Source organism: Argiope bruennichi, chromosome X1, assembly GCF_947563725.1.
Source record: "Argiope bruennichi chromosome X1, qqArgBrue1.1, whole genome shotgun sequence".
NCBI classification, from domain to species: Eukaryota; Metazoa; Arthropoda; class Arachnida; order Araneae; family Araneidae; genus Argiope; species Argiope bruennichi.
In genome coordinates this window covers 8,858,659-8,886,483 of record NC_079162.1, presented here as the reverse complement: position 1 = coordinate 8,886,483, position 27,825 = coordinate 8,858,659, and the positions used below count along the sequence as shown (strand labels likewise).

General features: G+C 31.4%; 1 protein-coding gene across 3 annotated transcripts in view; it reads right to left on the bottom strand.

Moving 5' to 3' along the window:
• LOC129958100 (gamma-aminobutyric acid receptor subunit beta-like) overlaps nt 1-23,295 on the bottom strand; it is a 145,694-nt gene extending 122,399 nt beyond the window's left edge. For 2 of the 3 annotated variants that reach the window (XM_056070289.1, XM_056070290.1), the window contains exon 1: nt 23,208-23,293. In XM_056070289.1, coding sequence (XP_055926264.1) covers nt 23,208-23,263 — 56 coding nt within the window. In that variant the 5' untranslated portion in view covers nt 23,264-23,293. Of the gene's footprint in view, nt 1-23,207 lie in introns of all 3 variants that reach the window. The other variant, XM_056070291.1, reaches the window with a different exon arrangement.
• Between the last annotated feature and the right edge of the window lie 4,530 nt (nt 23,296-27,825).

The window sequence follows — 27,825 nt, the reverse complement described above, 5'->3', positions numbered from 1 at the left end:
GTTCAGCTCAAATATTGATCAAAATACCGTAAGTAATCAAATAGGGTTTGATAAAAACCAGAGATAAATAATTATTTTTATCATTGTAACAATTTAATATCAGAATTGGGTTTTTAATATTTTACGATTTCAGATAATATTAATTTATTTATAATTGCTATACATCAATAGCAATTTCAGAATAGAAAAAAGCCTATTAAAAAATAATAGGCTTTAAGAGAAATGCTTATCGTTCAAATTCTCTATTGAAGTTGTTGTGTTGTGACTTATGGCACTTTACAAGCCCGATGACAGTTATCTGTCAGCGATTTAAGCTGAGTGAGCGTCTCTTGTTTTTTCAGCAGCGCCAACGAGGGCCAAGAGTTCGACTTAGCTACTTCATGCGTCATATTCGCTTGCACAACCCCTTTTTACAGGGGGGCACATTCACACACCTCACAGATAGAACACAGAAGAACAATCATGCTCGAACCCGGGAAAGACGCGCTACCCCTATGCCAAGACGCCGGCTCTCTATTGAAGTGGTGAATTCAATGAATAAATTATCTAAGAAACATTGTGATTCCGAAATGACTATGCACAAATATCCATTGAGATAAGTTTGAACGAGCCCACGCTGATCTAGGTGTTCTAGGCAGTTATTTAGTAAGAATATAAAGGAGCAATTTTTAAAAAAAAACACTTTATAGTGTAACGAAAGCAGAAATTACTTTGTTTTCTACTTTTCTGTTTTTAATTTATGAATCATTAATATAAATATTACAGAATGAAATAATTTTATCTCGAATTCACTAATAGGTAATATGATCAATTTTATTAAATGAATCTATTTCCTACTAAATAAATTCTAAAAATAATAGAAAAGAATATTACCATTTAGAACTCACAAGCGAACGAAAATTCAAAGCTTTTGGGTATAAGGAAAGGGGTACAAAATGGATTTCGAAATTCTATCTTTACAAATATGAAATAAGTCGAGTGAAATAAAATAATGTCAAAATAATAATCATACATTGTTGCAAACAATACAATCCTTAATCGGGTGTCATCATTTAGTAGATTATGTTACAAATTAGGGTACCGTTCTCATAATCCCTAAAGTAATTAAATTTTTTTAATAATTATTCTTTTCTGTGTTCAATCTGTAACTGGGCTGCCGCGAAAAAAGGTTTTGATTATTAAAAAATTTTTTTAATTAAAAATATAATTGTTAGATCACTGGATGTATTTTTTTACTGGAGGAGTTTGGATTACCACAATATCTACTTCAAATGTAAAAAAAGTGTGGACATAACACATAAAGAAACATTTTCTAAAAATGCATCTTTAGATTTAATGTCACAGGTACTGCATTTTCTAATTATTTCAATCAACAAAAATACAGAATAAAGTTAAATACAATATAAAGTTTTGTTTGTGTATATAGTAAACTCTATGTGATCAGATGTCGCGTTTCTACCATGGGAATGCTTCACATCATATTGAAATAAAAAGCTTGCTTTGTGTTTTTAGAAAACAAGTTTGTAATATTTTCATGAAATGAAGATATAGAAGACCACACACAGACTTAAATTTATACATTTTAAGGGCTAGTACACACTAAGATTTAACGAAATTTTCTCAAGACTACGAAAGTGATGAATTATTTGTATGGTATGCTGGGTGTTTCCAATGCTCAGTCCTAAAACAAAACTAAAACGAAACGAAAAGTTCACGTGGAAATTTTTAATTGCTTGTCCGTCAATGCTTTTGTCCCCATGTGTAGTTGGTTTGAACTTTTTTCTTCTCCATCCATCAGTAATTTTACCATTGGAGCTTTGAATGGAAATTAATTTCAATTTTGTAAAACAAAATATATCAGAAATTAAATTATTTTCCTTAGGTAAAAATTATTACTTGATTACATGATTTTAAATCTCAACTCAACAGTAGGTCAAGAAATGCTTTCAAAATTTTTTGAAAGTGAATGTTGAAAAATAAGTAAATAAATTCTTATACGATGAGAAAAAAAGTTTTATTTCCAGCTAATGCTTGATTCATTAAAAATTGCAGAATCGAAATATTTTTTTGTGAAAGGACATCGTTTTTTCCACAAATTTTAAAGCCGCACATTTTTTTCATGCATCATGAATTTCGTTTTGACACAATTCTATGCAAAATTGTGTTACTAAACAGATCAATATCTTCAAAATAATTTCATTTAGTTCTTTTGTTTCACTTAAAATTTATTCAGAAATCAATTTTGAAATATTATTCTAACAATGCTCCGAATGATTCACTTTGTCGCTTGTTTTGTATTATTCTTAAAAATTGTTGTTTTATAATTTAAAAAAATGCCTGAATTAAATATGATTTAATTTTAATTAAAATGCTGTTAAATATTTACAATATTATATAAAATTACTTTTCAATTTGAATTTGAATATTGAAACAATTTTTGAGATAGTGGCTAAATTTTTTTTATATTTAATTTCTATTTAAAATTGCTTATATAGAGATGAAATTAAAATAAACAATATTTAGTATTGGAAATTAGGGAATGGAAAAGAGCTTGCATTAACTGAAGATAGATTAATCCGGCTATATTGTGCTTACTTCAGAAGAAACTGGTTTTCAAACATTCAGTCATTTAAATTTATACGACAGAATAGTGTTTCAAAGGGGGCGCTTTCCTCTTCGAATAATTGAATTATAATTGTAAACTTTATTCTTCACTGTTTTTAATTTTAATATTTTTCTGTTAAAGACTTCTATGGATTTGCAAAACTACATGAAGCTACCGGAATATTTTTGATATGTCTTATTTTTTTTTTCGTTGGTTGAATAACCTATTTTGTAAAATTCAAAGTGTCAAATCAAATCAAGTGTCAATCCCGAATCAAAGTGTAGCTTGTTTCAAAATTTGGTAACCAACCTTTACAAGAAAATTCTCTGCATCTGAATTTTTGAAAGCTGTTTCTCAAGATCAGAAATGTTGTTTTGCAGTGAAAGAATATTGTGAATTCTATTTCATCAGTGAAAAACAAGGAATTGTGGTAATTAATCTCAATAACTTTAACTATAGCGCTATCTTTGAGGAACTATTTTTATTATTGAATAAATAGAACAAGATCCTACAGGCTTGAGGATGTTCATTAAAAACCAGAAAACAATGCCGCTTAACAAGGGAAACTTCCAATCAAGAGTTAGAAAAAAGAGCATCAAGAAACTACACTAGTGACTTCTTGATGTTCCTCATACCAGCCTATTACAAAGAATTCTACAATGATATAATAAATTAGTGGCCCACAGTTACAACAGCCGAAGCGCCGGAAAAATTATAGCTTTTCTCTCTCACATATCTGCTCCATTACATTTAAATCCAGTAAAATGTTGCAGTGATATTTGCTTTTTAAAACTTTTTGCTTTTTTTTTCTCAAATTCAATACCATAGGTACGGAAATCTAAATGAATCGATTAGCTAACAGTTAAGTTATGAAAATATTAAAGAACGATATCGTCATCAGGAATATAAAAGCATAAAAAAATTTCTAGACCATAGCAGATTAGGAAATAAATGAAAAATTGATTGCGAAATGCAAGCATTTAACAAATACAAGTTAAAAAAGGTTTAAAAGAAAAGAGTTATTACAGGATCTCCCACAAAGTATGCAGCCTCTAATATTTACAGATTCGAATAGAATTCTTAAAGATGAGTATTTTGATGCATAACATGTGGAGTACCAGAATATAGCGCCATAGTCTAATTAAGGTGTGTTATGAAAACTTCAAGAAGTAAGGGAGAAAAAGAAACAAATGAAAATCCATGTTTATTGAGAACTTTCAATAAGTTAACAGATTTTCGAAATGTCGGTCTTTCGAGCAAACGGCAAGATGAAGTCTGGAATCGAAGTCCGCACTAATTTTCTGCAAAACACCTGTTCCAATTTCCTTGACCTCTGCTTCAATTGCTACTCTCAAGTCCTCCACTGTTGAGGGCTGTGGGAGATACACTGTGTCTTTCAGACGTCACCATAAAAAAAGTCGCACGGGTTTAGATTCAGTGAGTAAGATTGCCACTCTATATTATTGCCTGTGTAGTGGTAACATTATAAGCCAGATAACAACTTCCGGAGAAGAGAGTACTCTTTTGTCTAGTGGTTATGTTACTCGGCTATGAACCCTAACGTTGCGAGTTCGAACCTCAACCCGCACATTGGTGACCCTGGTTCTGAATAAACGCATCCTTCATTCAGCTGTCGTGGCTCCATCTACCGGCAGCAACCACTCACACACGCTCGCCGTCACCCGCCATAACACTTGGCGCGATAACAACGTTCGTCGCTCGCCATAACGCTTGGCGCGATAATCACGTTCGTCGCTCGCCATAACTGGCGCAATAAACTCTACCGACTCACTGGTGGGGGACTATTGTAGTGGTAACATTATAAGCCAGATAACAACTTCCGGAGAAGAGAGTACTCTTTTGTCTAGTGGTTATGTTACTCGGCTATGAACCCTAACGTTGCGAGTTCGAACCTCAACCCGCACACCTGTTTTAGTAAAGAAATCCAACCCGAACAGTCTATAGTGAAAATGTCCAACTAAGAGATCGAAGTTTCGTGAGTGCGGTGTGGCCTAGCACCAACTTGCATGAACCAATAATCGCTTATCTTGCCTATACCATGCAAGGATGGGATGACACTGTCATCATGTCAAAATAAGTTTCACCAGAGACATTTTCGATAAAAAAAATTGGCACAATAATGCCTTCAGCAGATAACGCACACCAAACTGCGAGTCTTAGTGGGTGCAGTGGCCGAACTATCGCTTGATGAGGATTTTCAGTGGCCCAGAACCTCCAGTTCAGTTTGTCCTTTGAGGTGGAAGTGCGTCAACCAGATCAGATTATAATCAATTTTGATACATTCAATCTTATCAATCATCGTGTTTGCAAAATCGAACCTTCTTAAACCATCCAAATCCGTCAATGGTTGATTGATTTGAATTTTGTAAAGGAACAGAGCCGCATCCCTCCTCATTATCCGATGAACCGTGCTTTTGGACATCTCGTGCCACCAAATCCTTCGTAAAGCTCCGCCTAAAAAAGCACCAGGTTTTGACTCCATAGACAATATAATATTGAAAGAAATTAACAAGAACTTCCCGGATATTCTCCACGCCTTCTTCAATAAGTGCCTCCAACTGCAATGCTTCCCTACTCCACTCAAAAAAGGAATGATAATACTATTTCACAAGAAGGGTAAGAACAAAACAGACATCAGTTCTTATCGCCCCATCTCTCTTCTTCCCACCATTGGCAAAATCCTTGAGAAACTCCTTTTGCAGAGACTTAATCATCACCTCAGAGTAAATGACTTGCTCCATCCAAACCAATTTGGTTTTAGGGATGGAAAATCCACAGACCACGCAATACAGCAATTAACAGAAAAAATCCATAATTTCAAACAGCAAAACGAACACATTCTGGTAATTTCTTTAGACATCCAAAGAGCTTTCGATAATCTGCAATTCTCTTCCATCCGCAATAGCCTCGATAAACTTAAATTCAATTCAAAAACTACAGAAACACTTAAAGATGTCCTAGAAAATAGAGAAGTCCTTCTTCAAACATCTCAAGGTACTGCCGCCTGGTCACAGCAGAAAGGCTGCGCGCAAGGATCCTGTTCTGGACCAGTTTTTTGGAATCTTGTCGCAAACGAAATTCTTTCTGAAAAATGGCCACCTAACATTCACCTCCAGGCATTTGCAGACGACTTTGTTTTTGTAGTAGCCGAATCAACAAGAGCAAAATTGAAATCAGCCGCCCAGGATGCTCTCTCAATCTTCAAGCGCTGGACCGACAAGCATCACCTTCAAATCTCCGTAGAAAAATCATGTAATATCTTGATAAGCAAATTAGTCAATGGCCCAACAATTAAATGGAATAACGTAACAATAAAAAGGCAACAATCTTTAAAATATCTCGGTGTTACTATCGACAATAAGCTAAACTGGATTCCTCACCTCCTTAACACCAAAACGAAGGCGATTCTCTTATACCAAAATCTCAGCAGAATTGCTGGTTCCACATGGGGTCTGAAAAAAGAATTCAGGCGTCATCTCTACTTCACCGTTGCCGAGAAATTGATCCTACATGGAGCATCAGCTTGGGCCTATCCTCTCTCATCCCGACAACAAAGAATCCTAATCTCAATACAGAGAAAATTTCTCCTGAGTATTTCTGGAGCATTCCGAACAACATCCACGGCAGCACTGCAAGTTATAGAAGGAATTCTTCCACTTCACATCAAAGCGCAAGCAGAAGCAACCTATGTAAGAGTAAGCCGTCTTCAATTACCAAGCCATTTTCAGAATATAACATTCCATCCTGAGAACTTCGAGAGGAAATGCTCTCACACAAAAATCTTCCCCTCAAACTTTCTTCTTGAGGACATAATTTCCCTCAAACAAGAATTCCAACCTACAAACAAGACGGATATTTTTACAGATGGGTCGAAAATCGAGGGGAAAACCGGCTTTGCCTACTGCGTATTCCAAAACGAACAAATTACTCATCTCGGCAAACTGAACGAAAATAATTCTGTCTTTCAGGCAGAGCTGCTGGCCATTAAGGAAGCATGTAAATGGGCTAGCAAATACGATCATAACGCTAAAATATGGAGTGATAGCGAGTCCAGCTTAAAAGCGATCAGTTCATTCTCCACCTCAAGCCCAATTGTTCAGGAAATTCAAGCCATTCTGCTCCCCCAACCTTCTATTAAGTTAGGATGGGTTAAAGCACATGTAGGTCACAACGGAAACGAGGTTGCAGATTCCCTAGCCAAACAGGCCATTTCTGCAGGTACGCCCGTTCAATACCCTGCTCCTAGAAGCCATCTGAAAAGTATTGTAAATGAATTGAGCCTACAGCGATGGCAAGAAGAATGGGATAATAGCTCAACTGGCAGAAACATCCATCAAATCATCTCGAAAGTGTCCTTTAACCCATCATCTTGGAATAGGCTTGACATTATCTTTGCAACTGGCCATGGCCCTTTCCCTTCATATTTCAAGAGATTCCATATTAAAGGATCTGATCAATGTGGCTGCGGCGAAGTAGGCGATCCCCTTCATTATGCCACTAGTTGCCCTCTCACCACATCTTTTCATCTTAAAAAACCCATCCACGACCTAGAAAATATCTGGTGGACCAACGTTATGAGAAACAAGATGTCCAAGGTTAAAATTAGAAATCTTGTGCGGTTCCTACAAGAGAACGAGGAATTGATTTCTCCAGACCCAAGCCCAGTATAAATTTTCGTTTCATTTCTCAATACTCCCCACTCACTCATACTCCCCACCGAACACCTCCCTCATCATTATAATATTGTATATAGTTACTTTTTATGTGTATTGATGATATTTTATGTCTTTTTATGTGTATATTGATATTTTATGTCTTTTTTTGTGTATATTGTTTTTTTGTCTTTTTATGTGTATTTCTTTTATCTTAATAAATACTCCCACGTATATCCTTTCAACCGACAGGGAATCCTAGAGATTCCAAGTTCGGGGATATTCTGTGGTGAAAGAAGAAAAAGTTGATGTACTTGCTTCGCACACTTCTTTCACTTTCTGAACATCAACTTCTGTTCGTGCACGTATCTCTTTTTTCCCCCATCGTAGGACATTGTCTAATACAGTGCCGGCCTCCTTAAATCGTTCGTACGTTCTTTTGATCGTCGTGCCGTTGATGTTGTGGTGACTACCGAATTTTTTTCTTGATTTTTTTTCACCACAGCCGCCGGTGATTGCAATTCATGATATATCAGCACCATGAAAACAAGATGCTGAATCGAATATTTGCTCATTTCATAACCACAACGATTACGTACTGAGCACATAAAATTCTTAACGATTGTGTGACTCATTCTTAACATACCTGTTCTCTAACCTAATATGCCGCGGTGGGAATTTGCATATTCACTTGAATATTCGCTTTTCTTCTCATTGGTTGCCACAGATTTGCATAGTCGACCTAGGGAAGCTTCCATGTTGTGCAATCGTCGTATGCATCGTAATTTGGACTGCTGGATTCGTAATTAACTTTCTTCGTGTCATTAGACTATGACGCTATATTCGGAGACCCCACATGTTACATATCAAAATATTCGTCTTGACATGTTCTATTCGAATCTGTAAATATTAGGCGCTGCATACCTTGTAGGGCACCCTGTATTATTTCAAAGGCATAAAAGAGACGGAATTGATAGATAGTAAATTAACAAAGAGGTGAAATTATCTATGGTGGCAGTTCGTCCAGTAAGGCTGAAGAGCCCCAGGACGATTTCTTTTTATCATTTTTTTTTAATACTTTGAGACCAGTGTTCTTTATCATTCTGAGAATCCGCTGATCAACCAAAATAGAAAAATGTAGCACAAGCTTAAAGACATAAAATAAACCAACAAAAAAGAGAAACGCATGTCACTGAGATTCTTCGCAAAACTCATAAAATTCCATTGCCCACACAAATAAATGATTTGAAGAAAAAAAGCAACTATTTTCTTCCTTTGAGTTTAGAAGCACTGAAGCTGCAATCAGAGCAGATTCGGCCTAGAGCACTGATCATTTTTTTCCCTCCGATCCAAAGTTGTATTTGTTCTTAATTTTATTTTTCTCTCTCTCTCATTGAATGTTTAGGAATTCTAGTTTCAATTCTTATTACCTTGATAAAGGCACATCTGCATTGCCGAATATTCATTTTCTTTCGTTAGTAATTACTCTTCAAAAAAGAACATGGATAATTTTCTTATAAAATTCAGTTGAAAATTTTTTGGAGGGATCAGTTATTAATATTACTCTTAGAAACTGATGAAAATCTCGCAGATAATTTATTGCACATCTGATTTAATGTTCAGTTTTGGACCGGCATTATTGAGTTGATTGGGAGAAGACGCAAGGGTGTGATTTCATAGGATGATCTAATACTTTTATCTGTTTAATTATTACTTCAACCTGTATGCAATTTCTTATTGGTATAACTACACAGAATTTGTTCCATTTTTCGGTTATGTAATGTATGTGAATTAAATAAATTTCATATGTGTATATGAAATAAAAAAATTAGACTACTTATGGGTCTTTTTTTTAATTGCAGTTTCGTGATAAATATTTTTTGCAGCACAGCTAATTTAAAAACTGACGAACAACGACTGATTATCTGCAGAAATTATTATGAATGAAACTTTTATAATATGTAAATGAAACTGATAAATGAAAATTTACTGCAGCAGAATAATTTAAATTTCTGAAAAGTTATATCAAATCGTTCGAAAATCAAAAAAAAAAAAATGCAGTTAATATTCTATAAATGCAGTTAATTCTGTGCATTAGAATTGAATTCGACTCCAGGGATAAGACGTTTGATTTTTCTTTAAATGCTAAGTAGATTATTTAGTTATAGATATGAAAGTGCGAGTAAAATATTACTTTTCATATCAACTATTAATCCAATTACTATATAATTATATAACTAATTAATTATCGTTTGATTCTTTTATCGTTAATAATTGATATTATATGATCAATTTTTTTAAAAATATCTGAAATGATTTGGCATGAAAGAATTTAGAAAAAAAAGTGAACTGAATACGTTTCCAACTAATGATGAGAGAAATTAATATATTCCTGCTATCCTTTTATTAGAGTTTCCGAATCTACTCAATTTTTGTAGGAGATAAAAATTCTCATAAATATCATTTTTACATAATTGAAATACATATAATTACGATAATTTTTATGATTTACTAAAAATTATAATTCTAATGTTTTAATTATATTTCCTGAAGAGGTTATCATTAATCATCACGAGTGGAAGATTCGGAAGATGAAGAAGGAGTGCTTTTTCAGGTACCATTTGCCAATATTACGAGATCATTCCAAAAGTAACTTTCGTGTAGCTATAAAACGAGAGAGTAACATAACTCAGGTTTCATGATGTATAATTTGAGAATTATTCGAAAAAATCCTTCAGACTTGAGGAAATGTCAAAAAAAAAAAAAATTACAATTTACAAGGGGTCTTAGCGCGGAAAGGCACAGCGTCACAGTCTGCAACATAATATTCAAGTCAAAGATACAGAAGAATAGAGCAATGCTGAGATGGCAGACATGTATTTAGTATAACAATGATGCGATGAAATGATGCGATGAAAATGATGAGTAGTAATTCATTTTGTTTTCAGTTGTGTATCTCGTTGCACTTTTATACTGAACGTTTTGTGAAGTGACAGCTTTCAAAATTAAAATTTGAACTGAACATTCTCCAGTCACCGTTGAAGAAACTATCGTCAACTCCTTCGTACGCAAACCTCATACAAATGCGCTAATTATAATATACAAATACGCTAATTATTCCAAGACCCAACGTAACCTTTGAAGAAGACTTCTTAGAAGCAATAACACTTATCCATGATGAATAGGAAGCTTCACAATCGAGTTAATGAATACGTGATCTTACCGTAATTGTTTTCAATACCGTCCAGTGGATTTTGAAGTCTGGGTACAAATATGGATAGAGGCCACCAGTAGATAAATTGGAGTAATAAATAATTAAATTCTTTATTATTTAATGAAGAATAAAGCATGTAAAACAATAATTAGCATCTAAATAGTAATACCAAACTTATTAATATTTGCCGAATTAATATACTTAAGAATTAATTCAATTTTAGCTTACCGAATAAAACTTTGAACTTACCAACTGAATTTAATTCTAATAAATTTACTACTTTATTTTTTTGCTGAGTTTTATCTCGCAATGAAGAAAAAAAATTCGGTATATAGATGCATGGATAATTTAAATAATAAATGAATAATAGAATAAAATGATCTATTAATAAAAATGCCTCTAGTTAAAAAAAATGAATTAATTCACCATTATTAGCAGTCAGAATATGACAAATGATTAAATAAACAATTCATAATTTTTGATTTTTAATTCTTTTCCAATAAAAAATTCCCATTATGTTTAATAAAGGCAATTACAGTTTGCTATTATTTCTTTTCTACCTGAATTTTTGTGGAAATAGAGAAAATAAAACTGACTTGATTTAATAAACTTATTAAATCTACGTCTAAGCCAGCGCTGTATAGATCCCCACTAATCATCGAAGCTTAGGACATTCGCCAGATTTATATACCTCAGGAACTTTTGGGATTGGTTTTAAAAGCACCTTCGATTCTATGGTTAACATGGCTTGCAACGTTCCCGCAACCGTAGAACTCGGATTAGAGGAATCTGAATGTTTCTTTCCTTGTTTACTTTGTGTTCCATTTTTAGCTTTTAGTATCTAGTTTCGTTATGTTTCAAGCATTTACGGAGCTCTCTTTTATTTTTTAATGTCTTTTTACCGTCTCGTTTTCTCTTTTCCTTCTCCCTCTTTCTTTCTGAAATAGTTTTTAGATCATCTGTATAAATAGAAGGGATGGGTCCACCAGCAAATGTTTCGGCTGTCATCCCATTTTTTTAGTCATGGATTGATGGTTGGGTTGACGGGGCGCCTAGCCCCGGCAGGGGCTTATCCCCGGTAAGGAGAGACTTCACAGTGCTTTGCTGTCTATACTTTGCCGTGGCCGTCTTCGACGAGATTTGGAGATGGCGAGTGTCAGGACTCATTGTGAATGCCTGATATTAGGGTGAGGGTGCCGTTGGGCTTAGTAAGTTTTTACTGCTTATGAGCTAGAATTGGCTATTGAGATACTGTTTAATTTGGGTTTGAAAAAATAAAAGTTAGGAAGAAAAACTAAAGGGCTGAGATAAATTAAAGTAGTACATTACGGTGTCTTCTAGAGTTTGTAGATGGTTTATATTTAGGGATTTTAGCTATAGCTTCATTTTCATTCTTATCCATGTTTTTAAAGAAGTTAGTGGCTAGATTTTAGTCATGGATAGTAATAGGGTAAGGTTTTATAATGAGTGAGATCCCAATAAGACCCCAGCCTTTTGCCACTCCGGACATTGTCTAATTACATCACTCGAGTGGTGTTTTCAGTTCAGCATTGGGGATTTGTATGAGTTCACTTTAAAATTCAGTCGTTGAAATGGGGTGATTGTATAATATTTTTATATTAAGCAAAATCTAACAGCTATTTAACTGATCTATTTGAAATCTGGTAATCTTTAAACTGGTCTAATTGTTTTTATTGTAGTTATACTATTAAACTAGCATAAATTAAGTAGGGTTTCAACATTTTTTTTCCTTTTGTGAATAACCTCTCATCGCAACTGCTCCATTGTGATTGTTGTTTCGGTAGGAATGTATATCAAGTGTTGTCAATCTACAGTTTTTTAAGCCTCTTTACCCATACTTAAAAGGTATGACCTCTATTACCATATTTAAAAGGTATTAAAAGGTTAAACCTCTTTACCCCGGTATTCATGTACCGAGTTACTCCACTTTACTATATCTTTTTAAATAATGAATTTTGAAATGATTAAATTTCTAAAAATCTCTTTCAATAAAAATGGAATATGTTGGTCTTTGATAAAATTATAAATATTTAAAGATTAATTTTAAAAAATAAAGAAACTTGAAAAAAACCCTAGAAAAAGAAATGATTGCGTGGATGCTTTCAATACATTTTTACTCTACTAACATTTCCCAAATTCTACAAAAGAAGGGTCGATAACAGTAATTTAGACAAAAGATCAGCATCCATTTTCTAATATCTTTATGTATGTCATCGCAAGAAGTAGAGTGTTCTCAAATACATGTCATGTCATTTCGTTTTTGTCAGTGAAAAGAAAATGCATTGTTGTTACATTGACTTTAAAATAAAAATCTATGTATCTACAATGCGTATCGATAAAAATACTTAAAGAAAGAAAGAAAAGATAAGAATACCAAGATATTATGACTCGTTTTTACTTTGACGCCGAAAACGCGAAAGACTGTTCAATCCATTTCCCATTTGAAAGGTCGATTGTTAGATAGATACAACTATTTGTAGTGAAATGATTCTTTATGGTTTTATATCAGTTTATGTCGGCATCCTGGTTCGGGCATGGTTGTTCTATCTGCGAGGTCTGTGAAAAAGAGGTTATGCAAGTGAGTGTCATCTTCATATGAGATCAAGTCCGATGCTCAGGGGCCTCTACCCTCAGAAGCTATTGCACTCCTCTCACTTGATTTGGTCAATCCAAGGGGGATAAACAACAAACATAGTTTAGGGTGGTTTTCAAATGTATACAGTGTCATATTTGTTCATTTTGACTGATTAAATAGATCTTTCCTTGGGATTTGTTAAAAAACTAGTGAAAGTAAGGAAGAAAAGTTTCTGTGCAAGATAATTCAGTGATTTAGCGGAAAAAAGGCTTGAGCTACGAAATTCTGAGATTGAAAGAAGGGATGCTAGATTAACTAAAATCAAACTGGTGGTATTTTTTGGAGTAAAAAATAAATAATGTACTCTTTAGCTACTATAAGATTTCAGAACTAACCGAAATCAAATTCGAACATTAACCCTCTGGCTGCGTAATTCTTTAAAATCACTATTTAGATGCGATGTTTGCAAATAAGTTCAAATATCTTTCAAAGAAAGTGAACAGATACTATATGTTACATGATAATAATATAATACAATAAAAACCTGTAATCGTAAAAATAAATATTCCAAACTGTGAAAAACGCGGGATGCAACAGAAAATGGACAATTACCTACCCGCGGAAATCGTGGGATATGCAGCTGGAGAGTTAAATTGAATAAATTGACATAAAAATTATAATTCAAAATTTTATAACAATAATTATTTAATTTATATATCATATTCAAACATGAATGAGTTTTAATTCATATTAGTATGGTAAGAAAAATATAGGCGATTTCAAGCAAGAATAATATTGCAAAAAAATTTCTCATTTAGCACTGAAACTTGAACAGAATATGAAAACAACTTTTGATAGATGAACGATGAAAGATCAACAAATATTGAATAGCTTCAATTGTTTAAGCGCCGTTAATTAGCTTATGAAAACTATTTAAGAGCTTTCTCTCCAGCACATTCTTCATATTTTTAATATGTAATTAAATTCTTGGAAGAAGTAAATCAAGAAAGTAGCATCCATTCAAATCTTTCACTGAAGTTCATGCAAATATATGGAATTTCTAGTTTTGGGACTATGAAAGCGTTTTCTACAAATTAATGAACTGCTGAAAGCTGAAGAAAAGAAGTGGGAAAAAAAATCTATAATAGCCTTACGAAAGGTTTTATTATCATAGAAATAAAGCTGGGAATGATAGTTAAAAATAAAAGAGATTGAGAAGAACATTTAGAACCTTAAGAATTGTAGCCACAAACATGACTACATAATAAAATCAGCATTCATGCAGAAACAATATTCCATAATTATTTAAATGATTATAAAGATTTTCGTATTCATAAGGAAAGTGACCTTAGAATTTTTTTAACCCCTTCGCATACTGATTCGTGCATCACATTACTGAGTTTTTAATTTTAAATCAGCAATCAAATGAAAGTATTAAATAATTGAAAATGCGAATATCCCCAAAAAATCTGCTTCAATGTCTCAAATGCCCTTATAATTATAATAGAAATTAAAATAATAATAATTGTCTCAAATAGCATGTGACTAATTAAGAAGTTAAGTTAATTCGTAGGCCAGGGGGTTTACTTGCAGGGAATCCAGCGTTTTTATTAAATCTACCAGACGATCTTTGGTGATTTATTTTGGCAATTATTTGTTGACTTGCGATTAATATACAAGTATTTGTAACTCGATTAAGTATTTTGGACACTTTTATTCCGACCAAAATTCGACATAAAGTAACAATTGTCAAGATTAAATTTGATTTATTTAAGTCTCGGCGTTTGCATGTATGTGAAAGTATAGACTGACAGACGGTCAATCTTTCAAAATTTAATAAGAAACTGCACTTGAGATGTGAACCAAATTTCATTTATCTAAACTGTTGGCTCATGTTTACATGCCTGCAAAAGTATAGCTATACACATGATCAATTCCAAGACAAATAGGGTTCCAAATTTAATATGAATCTATATTTCAGATGCTAAGCATGTGCACCAAATTTTTTTTGCCCTAACTCATTATGTTTTGCATTCACATAGCCAGACTTCCTCTGAAAAACATTTGGTGTAAAGATCACATCTGTATAATTCCAAGCGTGCTTCACAGACAAAGAAATGGATTCAGGGAGATCTGATTCATCAAAATTTCCATGTTCTCCAATCCAAATTTTTTGACGATTACCATACTTTTTCTTTGTGTGCAAGAATGTAAAAAGGGACGAAAGAATCGGATTTTTGAATCTAGGAAAGTCATTGACTACAATACTTTAGAAGTGACGGTGTCATTGTATATTGGGATAATATGTGAGGTAAACAGAGGCAATTACAAAGTATTGCGCAAACGAATGGTGCACCTCAAAACTGAGCTTAAAGAGCGTAATGAAAACTTATTGGCCAATCCCAAAAAGCCATTATTTTCTGTGAAGAATACAAAGATCATTGGCTGCTTGCCTCTTAAAATCCAGAAGTGCTGCTAAAGATAATTCTCCAGGGCTTATATGCATTCTCCCAAACCAACGAAAGTGTTCTGTAGGTCAACTTTCTCGCATATTTATACAATACGACGTGTTTTGTGTATGAATTCATAATATACTGAGGAGCACTGAGAGGCATTTGGTTCCCCTCCCATCTTTCTGTTGGGGGGTTTGATGTCAAGAATTTTAGATTTTCACTTGTGGGTTGTTAAATTTTCTTATTATATTGCTTATTGTGTTTTCAGTTTCATTTTTCACATATACACCGATGATCTATTTATAGATGGTGGTAGTGAAATGATATTTGCAATTTTAGCATAAAGATCATTTACTAAAATTCTCCTCTCTAGCTTTTTACAGTAATGAGTTATCACTTTCACATAAAAACGAATGACTGACAGATAGTAAGTCATTTGACAGCCAATACTTCATCTTAATCCAGAATTCTAATAATAAAACTATTTCATCTAACTAAGATGCGTTTTTTAGTCAACGTGTTGTCCACTGATATATATAAACAGACTTTCTCGTGTTGAGTTTTGGGAAATATCTCCTCTTAGCTCATTTTCCACGTAAGTAAATGTTATTCATGGCTTAGCTAGGAATCACACGATTCGAATTAATTTAATAACATAGAAAGATTTTAATATTCATTTGACATTTAATTCTATTTTTTTATAACGGTGTTTGTTACAAATAAGAACAATATTAGATTAGTACCGAATGAACTCATTGTTAAAGACTCATTATTCGAATAAAAAACAATTTTAATACAAGATTTTGATTCAGCTTGATTAAATGAGGCGAGTTTAACAAAATACAGTTCAAATGAAAGCTGGGATGATTTGATGTTGGGAGCTACTTCAAACAAAAATATGTTCTTTCTACAAGTTCAGTGTTAAAGAAAGGCATTAAATATTTTATTACTTTGAGAATGAGTATTTCTACTTTCCTTTCATTCCTAGTAATGCTTCGGATTTTCATTCAATTTCCCTTTCCACCCAAACTTCGAGAAGTAAAAATTTTTCTTACCTGAAATGATTCTCTTTTGTGTTTTTCGGCATTGCATTTCTGTCTCCCTATGATTGATCTCCGGTCAGTTATCGTGTTCATTACAGAGAGATTTGGGCAGATTGATTCAAATTTCCGATCAGTGCCAGTTTTTGTCAAAGTCAAAAAGTCGAAAAAGTCAAAACTGTTCCTAACTTTCGCCTCGGATCAGATTAAGAGTTTCTGCATTTTCACAGAATTAAGTAAGAAGCAATGAATATTTTTTTCAATCGAATAAAAACTGCATGGAGACGGATGTAGTATGTAGAAGTTAGCAAAAACTTCTTTATTTTCATCCGTTATTCAAACAATTTTGTGAGAGCGAAACTGAATTTTGATAAATCGAAAGGATTTCCTCCACACAAATATAAAAGCGAAATTTGATTAAAAAAATCTAGAAAAACAAGGCAGGCTGGGATAAATAGAGAAGTAAGAGAAAAAGGATCACCCATCCCTATGATTAGGGATGGGTTGATTTATAGGTCAACTCAGAAAACACCTTTTCACCTCTAGTTTAAGCGGTGGTTCACGATGCGTACCATGAGATTTTCAGCACAAACAGCTCTTATTTGAATGAATCTCAAGTATTAAGTTTATTAATGTTGTTATCTTTAGGAAAATTCAGTACTTCTTTGTTACTAGAAATAATAAAGTTATCTTCATCTTTTATCTTGTCCAGGATAATTTTTAAGTATTTATTGTTTAAGTATTTCGAATATCTCATGAAAAATTAATAAAGGTCTGCACTTTTATATATGACGAATATTTAAATGAAAATATCATTCCTAAAAATAACTGGCTAGAGTTATGTAATTTTAATATTACTGAAAATTACATTATGAATGGTATTAATTTTTGTAAACGAGTTAAGGGAATTCCAATGGGAACAGCTTTCTCAAGAGCTGTAGCTAATATTTTCCTTCATTACTATGAGAAAAAAATAATTAAATATAATTTAATAAACGGGTGGAGGTATATTGATGACCTACTTTTGATAAACTTCGACAATACTAAAATTGTTACTAATTGCTATCCAAAAGATTTAATTCTAATAGAAACAAATAAAAATCAACCTGAGACTACCTTTCTGGATTTAAAAATCGAAATTGCTAATTATAAAACAATAGTTGGTATCTACGATAAAAGGGATGAATTCAACTTTAAAATTACAAAACTATGTAACTATCATTCCAATCTAAACTCTAAAATTTTCAAAAATCTAATTTTCTCACAAGTTAACAGGATCAAAAGGGTTTGCAATAACAAAAATTCCTATATTGAAGCATCAAATAACCTCATTAAAAATTTAATTAAAAATGAATTTCCTAAAAATTGCTGTAATGTCAACTTTTTAACTAAACAAGGTATGGTTTGGGATTAATCCTTTACCTAAAATAAAAATAGAACTTTCCTTGCATATTAGATCACTCAATAGATGGCGCTGGGAGAGTACAATTATTATTTACCTTTAATACGATAGCTTTGTGTTTTTAAAATGCGGGAATCACAATCGATATCTTAAAATTCCTTGCTGCTGTTGGTATGTTCTTTCCCTTTTGTTTTTCTTTAATGGTTTAAGTGTTTTTAGTGTTTATTGTTATTTTGTTATTGTATTTTTACTTATTAGTGGTTATTTTCTTCTAATTTGTTGTTTTGTATTGTCCTTTCTGTTAAAATGGTATATCTTTTAGCCCTAATTTCAGGGGATTTTCGGGTCACGAGGAATCATTATTAGACTTTCTTGTCTGCATTCCCTCACAGAAAAAATCCCTTTTTTTGAATCCCTGCCTGAGGGTGACCGTTGAAAAAATCTTCAGGCCGGATTCTTTTTTTATTTGTTTTATTTGATTTTCCTATTAACTTGATTTTAATACTTTTATGTCTTTCTTACGATGATATAAAACCAATTTTAAAAATAATCTACTCAAAAATCCAAAGAGTAAATTACAGGAATAGAAGTGGTGAAAAATTCTTTTTTAAAAAAGGAAATAAGAAAAATAATTTTTTATTTAGAATTGGCCTATTGAAGGAATTTTTTTTAACTTCTCATATTGATATTATGTGGACTTATTGAAAAGATTGTAATTGCCACTGCCTTTAAAAAAAACTAAATCAGCCTTTACATATTTCTTCTTTTATGGTGGTTTGTCTTATATTGTCTAATAAACATCATATATTAGCTGTGTAATACACACAGAGAAAAGGCGTTTCCGCCTCTTCCACTCTTTATAACGAATTAGTGCTTGAGATGAGAAAAAATTTACTTCTGTGGATGGATATCAACGAGATGCTCTTCTTTTTATTTATTTTTTGAAATCTCACATGGATAGAGATCGAAACTTTTGTTGCTCGTGGAATGAAGAATTGCCTTATGGATTAAGACCCTGGAAATGTTGGTAATTTGAATCGGAGAATTCAGGTTTGTGCTCTTAAGTAAGAAACTAAAAGCTAACTGACCATTGTCAATCGCTGCCTTGGCAGCTTGTTGTGAATAAACTGAGTTTGAAGAATTTCCTTTAAGCGAAACACAAATGTGTATCAATTTACTCTGGAATCAACTTACCCTTATATACTGAAGTTAAGACAGACTCATTGCCTTTATCATGATTCTCAAATGTGGTTAAAAATACAAGTTTCTAAAAGCTTACTGGTTGACGATTCGTTGAGGAATTCAACTGGAAGATCCTGACCATTACTCCTATTCAAGATATGAATCCTGTAGAAGCTCCAGAATATTACACAGTCAAAGGCATTTCCAAATCGATCTCATTTGATATTTTGAAATCATAGAGAGTTCAAAAATATTATTTCAGAAAGGAATGATTAAGCGAATAAGCAGATAAGCGAATTTTTTACTTTTAGTTGGCAATAGTCTGTATATTTTTGCTACAAGGTTCAAATATGAAGTGAATTTTTTGTTTATCATATCACTTTAAAAAGGGATAGTAAATTTAATAAAACAATAATAATAATTTTTATCTTTCATTTATCTACTATGTTTTGGCTTTTATTTTATAATTCATTTTTATAAATTTTATAGAATCTTGATTTCAATTTTTCTCAAATTCACTACGAAATGGTGTCACTCTTATGGAATCAAGATTTCATTTAATTAATTGATTAAAGGATAATTAATTTTGAAAATATTAAAATTCCATATTGTTGTCTAAAGCAGACAGGTATGCAAAATCTGGAAACTCTAACGCAACAGAAAGTGAATGAAAAATTATTAATAAATGTGAGCTTTACAAACAGAAAATTAAATTATTCAAGTTCATTAAAAGTGCATAGCAATAAAATGCTTGTGTTTTCATTCCATTATGGTTAATGAGGACAAAAATTTCTTTTATTTTTCTAGTCACAGTTTTCTAATTAAAACATTAATTCAAGCTGATCTGGTTGGATTTTCTTAAGGTATGAAAAAGAGGCTAGCGAAGCCATAAAAATTGTCTTAAAAAAGGAAAAAAGTCTTTCTTTTTCATGTAATGGGAATGTTTCATGAATGGAATTTCTTTTCATGCACAAGGGAAGTGAGCAAAAGAAAAAGTGGGTTTTTATTTGACTTGCTTCATGCTTCTGAAGATGGAATATTTCACTCACTATGTGTTCTTATTTAAAATTTTCTAGAATTTCGCGATGTAATATTTTCAAACCTTCATTAAGAATGAATTGATTAATATGATTGAAATTAATGATTAACTGAAATTAATATGACAGAAAAAAAAACGAAAACATTCCATAGTGTTTGCAATAATAAATTATGAAGTATCTTACAAAAATAATGAAAATGAAAAATGCTATTAAAACACGAATTTATTGATATACTCGAAAATAATATTAATATTCAAAGAAGTGTGTGTAGAAGTGTAGAAAACAACGCTATAAGAAAATGAACCTGAAATGAATGTCATAAAATAGAAAACACACAAATTTTCCTTAAAAATTAAAAATATGCTATAAAAAATATGAATTGACTGAGAGCATTTCTCTCATAGCATTACGATTTTATTCTAACCTTCCTATGTTCCATCAAAAATTATTTTCTGCTTTTCAGTTCACTAATAAAAACATTTTATAAAAAAACAAATTAGAATTTTATTTGTATGGCGGTTTTATGTAGTTTATTTGTAGAAAAGACTACTAAACCATTTGTAAATGTTCACTATCATTCAGGAAAAGAAAGTAATCTCATTAGTCCGCAAATGAGAAGTTGTATGCAAATTTTGTATTATCTGTGTCACGCAATGACGCAATGAAATGATTTACGTATATGAGAAAAATTTCGTAAAGCATGAAAGTGTTATTAACAATTCCATCCCTTGATGAAATGAGAAATTCAAAATTCACAGACATTTAAAGAACATCAAATTATCTTAATTCATTTAAATACTCTGTTTAGGAAGAGAAAAGGATGTCTGTGAATAGAAGAGAATTCATTATTTATTTATTCACTTATTCAATGAAGAAGAAAGTCATTCATTCAAATGAACACTTACTTTAATATCTGCAAACAGCTATATGATACTTGTAAAGTACTATTCGTTTCAGAAGCCCGAGATCATTACTTTTGGACTATTTCACCCAACAGAGGGGTGAAGAAAGTCTTTATTAGCCATTCATCTTCGTCCTATTCGATGCATTCGCTTTCAGCTCTCATTTTATTTACATCCGAAATGGCGTATTTATTTTTTAAAAGGTTCGTTCCATTTGACAGTTGTTGCTCTAATAAGCGACATTTAGAGTATTGCTAAATAAAATCTCATCTCAGAGCAAGCGTAAGCACACACTCTCAAGTTGTCTATGAAATCAACGACAATAGGCCGGTTTCGACAGTGAAGCAAATAGAGTGCATTCTCTTTCAAATTTAGAATTGCAATTGCAAAATCAAATATTATTTCCCTAGACTGTTCGAGTTACCCCATTCATCAAGCCAAGAACCGACTGACCATCAACCCTTTAAAGGAAAATTGAATTCAAATCTACAGTTAGGCTCATATAAACAGCTGTCAAATTTCACACACCTAGTTCACTCGGTTTTTTATATTTTCACACGGAAAATAGACAGACATTTGATTTCTGACAAACGAATTTCGTCCGAAACTTAATAGAAATTTACAAATTTGATGGCAAGACTACGCATCGAATTTCTTTTTTTTAGATAATTATATTTTTCAGTTTCTGAATTCTCAGACAACTGCAAAAAGTTTTTATTTTCCATTTTTAGAAAAACGAGGAATAAAATAATTTGGAGATCAAATATTTTGACAATTTTTATTTCTACACTTTGCTAGGAGAATGTCAAAAATAAATATTATATGTATGAATGGATAGATAGAGATCTTAATATCGCGTGTGAATTCAGTATCTTGAAAAAAGTTGTTGATGTTTTATTTAACTGCTATCTGAATAATATCCGATTTCCCCTTTTTTTAGATTCATTTTCTTTTCAGCATAAACTTTTCTTCTAGAATGATTCTAGGGTTTAAAAAATCTTTAATAATATATAATAACAGCTTCGTTATATTTTGTTCTCTTCATTTTCCTCTATGGATTGTATCTTAAACAGTTGAAAGTTTCCCTCAATATCAGAATAAAACAAATTTTATAATATCAGGAATATTGTTGTCTACTGTAATAGACGTCATCAATAACAGTTTTCTGATAATGCTCAATCAAATCTTTCGGTTCATCTTATTAATAACGAAAGTGGGGTTTTTTTTCCCAATTGCCATCATTCGAAGTGACTTGATGTGAGAAATCTGTGTGTTATTAAATGAAAAATTGTGAAGGCACATCTCGTAGCGCAGTCATTTCTTGAAACTCTCTTCATTTTTACCCCCGGCGAATTTTAAAGATGGAGAGTTTCGATCTGTAGCTTATGAAAGTAGTGCCTCGTCATTCGAGATCGGTTCGGATTCTGAGCGCCTCCATCCAGTTTTACATAATTATATGAATTGGAATGAATAAAAATATAATGGAAAATAATAACAATACTTAACGGCAGTCCATTGAAATGAAATAAATGAAAGAAATCACTCAAATGTTAATTGCATGAAATGAGACTAATATTAATAAAAATTGAGCATTTCAACAGTTATTTTGCCTATGATTTCTTTCTCAAAACGAAAACTTTACGCTTCATCACAGTGAATAAGCAAGGAATAGTTGGTATTTCATTCAAAAAATGATTGTAACAATAAAACATTGGTGAATATAAGTATATTTATAGATTGATCATTTTAAAAGGATCATATTTCTTATGAATGAAAGTTAAAATATTTCTAAAAACCTAGAAATGATTAAACAACAATCATAAATATATAAATTAGGTACATTAATTTTTCTTAAGGATCTGAAACAGTTAATTTCAATAAATAGCTGGATGAAAATCGAATAATTTTGATATCAAAACGTGTTTTAAGAGACGAAACTATTTCTTGTTGATCTTTGCTTTCCATAATCTTAACTAACAGCACAGAAGCCTTGAATTATTTTTAAGGTATTTTAACTGCTTATTTTTTATTGCGTATTGTATTTCGAAACAGATCCTCAATGAGATTATTTTAGTGAAATAAAAATAAAATGCTACTTACCCTATTATAAAAAGATGAAAAAGAAAAATTATCCTACAAATAAAACTTTTCAACATCTTCCTGTTCTTCAAAACAACGAGGTATGCTTGGAGCTGAAGATAGAAAGGAGCCTCCACTTCGCCAAGAGCTGTCAACGCATGCGCGTTGCTGGTGCGTGAGACTGCTAAGCTAATTGCTATGGCAATGGAAAGTTTTCCTCGGGAGTCACGAAGCAGTAATATTCATTATTAGAGGAACACTCCAATTGTGGGCGAGGTCAAAATAGAGGCTAATTTTCATCCAACACATTTGCAATTCAGTTGTTATCATCGCTTTTGATATTGCAATACCGTAAAAAGGTCCAGTGTGCAAAAATATAATCACTCGAAAGAAATTAAAGGAGTGCAAAAAATAAGCAGCTGGTATTATTTTTTAAGGAGATTAATTGATGAGTTTTCCTTTTGTTCTATAAAGAACTCACTGAAATTAAAAATAACGTTACAATGAAAATAAAGATTTTTTTTCTTTTGAATTTTAAATGTATATTGTTTTAATCAGACAAAAGGCAGCCTGAAAAATATGAACAAATGCTCTTACAGGAGTAAATCTGGTTTTAATTTATTCGATTCTACTGAAATAAAATTGCTTCGAAATTCATTATTTTTTTCAAAATTACAAAAGCAGAAACAAAATTTAATTCTAAAATGTTTCCGAATAAAGTTACAAAAAGTTTCCGCTCTGATCTTTAATTAATTAGGAGATATTTAAAATGATTTTAATAAACTAAAAAGTAGTTTATTTTCCCATTTTTGTAATGTTTAAATCTTTAGAATTTTAAATGGATACAGACTTATGAACATGAATTCAAATAATATTTTTTCGGTCAAAGAAATAATTTTTTAACTCTTCTAAATATAAATAACTTAAGAAATATATATCCATAGATATCTGTATCTTAAGGAATCTGTAATGATTTTGATAAATGATATCAAGAACGCGAGATCAACATTTTGATGATTGAAACAGTTTTTCTCTCTGAAGAAAGTAAAGACTTTTATAAAACACCAAAATTGCATTTTAAAAAGAATGCAACTGATTTAGAATTAAAAAATTATGACAATTAATATTTATATATTATTACTAAAATATGTTATATATTAATGTTATATTATATATAAATACAAATAAGAATTTTATTCATAAGGCACTATTCATATAAATTGAAGGTTATAAATAATCCCAAGCAAAATATCTGAAAACTATTTACCAGAAACAGCTGAGAAAACAGCTAGATTCTAGAATCGTGGTAGAGTAGCTATTAGGAGAAGAAATGTATAAGTGCATCCTAAAGTACATTTAAATATAAAAAAAAATAACATTTGTAGAAAAGGCTTTCCTGATAAATGGCAGTAAGGTTTCTTTCAAGGAATCATTCTGATTTTTACTAATACTTCTAATCTATAAAACGAAGAAATCTTAATTTTATGCCCTGAGTTGCCACGTTGCTCAGTGATTGATTAATGAATGATTTTTCAAAGATTCTGACTACATGCATTTGGTTCCCTAAAAAAGAAATTTAATACCAGAACTATTACGTCACATGTCTCGAAATGTGAAGCACTGGAAGAAGATTCTTCTTGAAGTACTTGCACAACGTCACTCCCAACAGAGAAATTCCGCAGACAGTGGTTTGTTCTTTTTACTGAGAAACGAATATCCAAACAATCAATGGAATTTTATTAAAATATTTTTAATTAAATACTACGTATTATTATTTAATAGCTTTAATCGCTTTTTGACTTACGCTAGAATATCTTTTAACCGTTCGCTGTATTGAGCGTAAGAGTTTATTTTTTATAAAGCAAATTTCCTAAAACTTCATCTTAAATTAATTTCAGCAATGGCATATAACTATTAAATGGTCATATATGAACTTAAAAACGGCGTCATATTGAAATTAGTTAGTTACATATTTAATTATAAGGCCATGATTAAGATACTAATTTTCCCGAAAAATCGGAATTGCGGTTTCTTGGGAATTATGAACCCGATTTGAGAGTTATATACTTTTACCAAAATTTAGCTATACATGATACTTTAATACTTTATCTATACATGATAAAAAGATTACACTTCTTTAGTCTTGCAATTTAATAATATAACTTCACATTTTAATTAATCCAAAAGAACAAAAGCTTTCTAACTATGAAATATGGCCAGATGTGGTTTACGAATTTTACTGGAAGATAATCAAATACACAGTGTTATGAAACTGAAAAAATAGCTCACTTGATTCTTTAGTCTCCGTGAGCATTTTGTTACAAATGTAAAGTAAAACGCGATTGATATAAAGCACTCCTAAAGCGTGAATATTATTTTTAAAGGAAGATGTTATCTCCCAGCGAGACCTCATATTAATGAAAGCAGCATCCAACTCTGATTTATTTCCTACCCACCTCACCAAAATAGACACTATCCTTTAAAAAATCGAGCTATGATGTTGGCAGCCTAAGCTTTAAGCGTGTTTCGTTTGCACTTTGCTCGGAGCAGTGCTGTTCATTAATTAGTCCGATCCTATTTATAAAAGCTACTCTTTGCCAAGTGCCAAGAAAATAGATCCAAGGAAAAGGAAAAGGAAAATTCGAATCAAAGAAGGCATTTACCAGCAAGCTCTTTCGTTTTAGAGCGATGCTTACCGAATTTTTTGAACGAACCATTATTTAACACAATGAGAAGTCATTTATAAAGGCTCTATCTAAAGATTTCAGATTTCTTTTTGATCTTACTTATAAAACCAATTGACGTTTATAACAAGTCTTACTATATGAAATCTTTTTTTTTAACATTGTTATTTCATTTTGATTAAATAAATCAATCACCAGGAAAGTGTTTAAGAAACTTTTTATATATCCTAAAAATGATAAGTATATTATTCTTGAATTTTTTATTTCTGTATGCCATACATCTCTACTAAATTTTATTTTGATTGAGATTTTTGTTTCTCAACCTATTGAATTGGGTCCACAAGACATGCTGTTTACGATATTGTAGAAATTCAGATGATATCGTTAAATATAGTTACTCTCTTTGTTTCAGCAAACAACTTTTGTCACATATAAGCAAGATTTTGATATTGTTATTTTTAAAAGCTCCACAACGAAATGCGAATTATTAGATAAAAACATTTTTTCTTAATAATGGCATTGTAACAGGAAATGCCACTTTCTTTCGTTTTTAAAGGAATCTGTAACAAAACAAATTATATATTGTGATTTTAGCTTTTAAAACAGTTTAATAGCAATAATGCTTTGCGCTGAATGTAAAGTAAAAGGCTTTTGTTTCGCTTGAGATGTTTTATGCTTGAGACATGACGACATTCTGTGGAAGTTTTTTTCGCTTACTTCATGGAGTGCTAGATTTTTGAATTTTTTTTTCTTTACACATGTCTTCTTGGCATCAGTATATTATTTTCACAATATCAGTATTTAATTATTAATTAATTTATCAATTTAATTAAATCTTAATTTTATGCGAGTGGTGCCGTCTAGTAGTGAATTAGAAAAATCATTTCAAGATTCCATAATATTTATTATAGTGAATTATAAACTAAAGATTAAAAAATAGAAAATATTTAAAATGGACAAAATTCTATTCTTAGTACATTAATGAAAATGTGCTTTTTAATATAATATATTCAAGATACAAATCCTCTGCACAGTTTCAAAATTGTAATATCCTAATTTATATTTCACCTTATTCCCAGATCAATAACTAAATTTCCCATTTGAAAGTTGTAAAATTAAAGAAGGAAACCACCAATATATCTTACTTTTCTAAAGAAAGATTAATTATTCATATCGCCTTCATTTATCCTCATAAACTCGCAATCTAACTGGCTAATGAAGGACATGCAGATAATAATACAAAATAGAGAACATGCTGATTTCAGTGCCTCACAGGTGGCTTTATTCATAGATATGGGTCCTGAAATAGCAGTGATGCAATACAAATATAAATAGATTTTTAATGTTCAATGAGTTGCAGGAAATCTGATAAATATTTTCAGTGACTCATTTCCTGCAAAAATGAAACTGTATACATACATTCTTATTGAAGCGAAAGAGTAATAAATTAAACAAGATATAAATTCAAATTAATTTAAAAATAAATTCAATTGAATAATGTGTATTGCTATAGGGGATTATAATGCACATATCGAATGCATGTAAATTAACTCCAATTAAAATATTTCATAATTGAATTTCAAACTGATAAACAATAAATTCAAAACATTAAATGCTTCTGTGAAATTTTGTAGTTTACCTTCAGATGATATTCTTGGCAAAGTCATTTTTAAGGATAGAAAAATAGCATTAATTGAAAAGCAGAAAAATTATAAAATGGAAGTAAAGTTTATAAACCAGAAAATTCTTAATCCTCTTAAAATTAAAAGAAAACAAATACACTAAATTTAATATAGTTTTTAAATACATATTTTGTTTAGTGTACTAAAGAGCAATTTTTTAGTACACTAAAAACTTTTAATCTTCAGTAAATAATTCTACTTTTTAGTCTTTAATTTTTTTAGTCTTTAGTCCACATTTTTAGTTTTCAGTAAATAATTCATTATTATAAATAT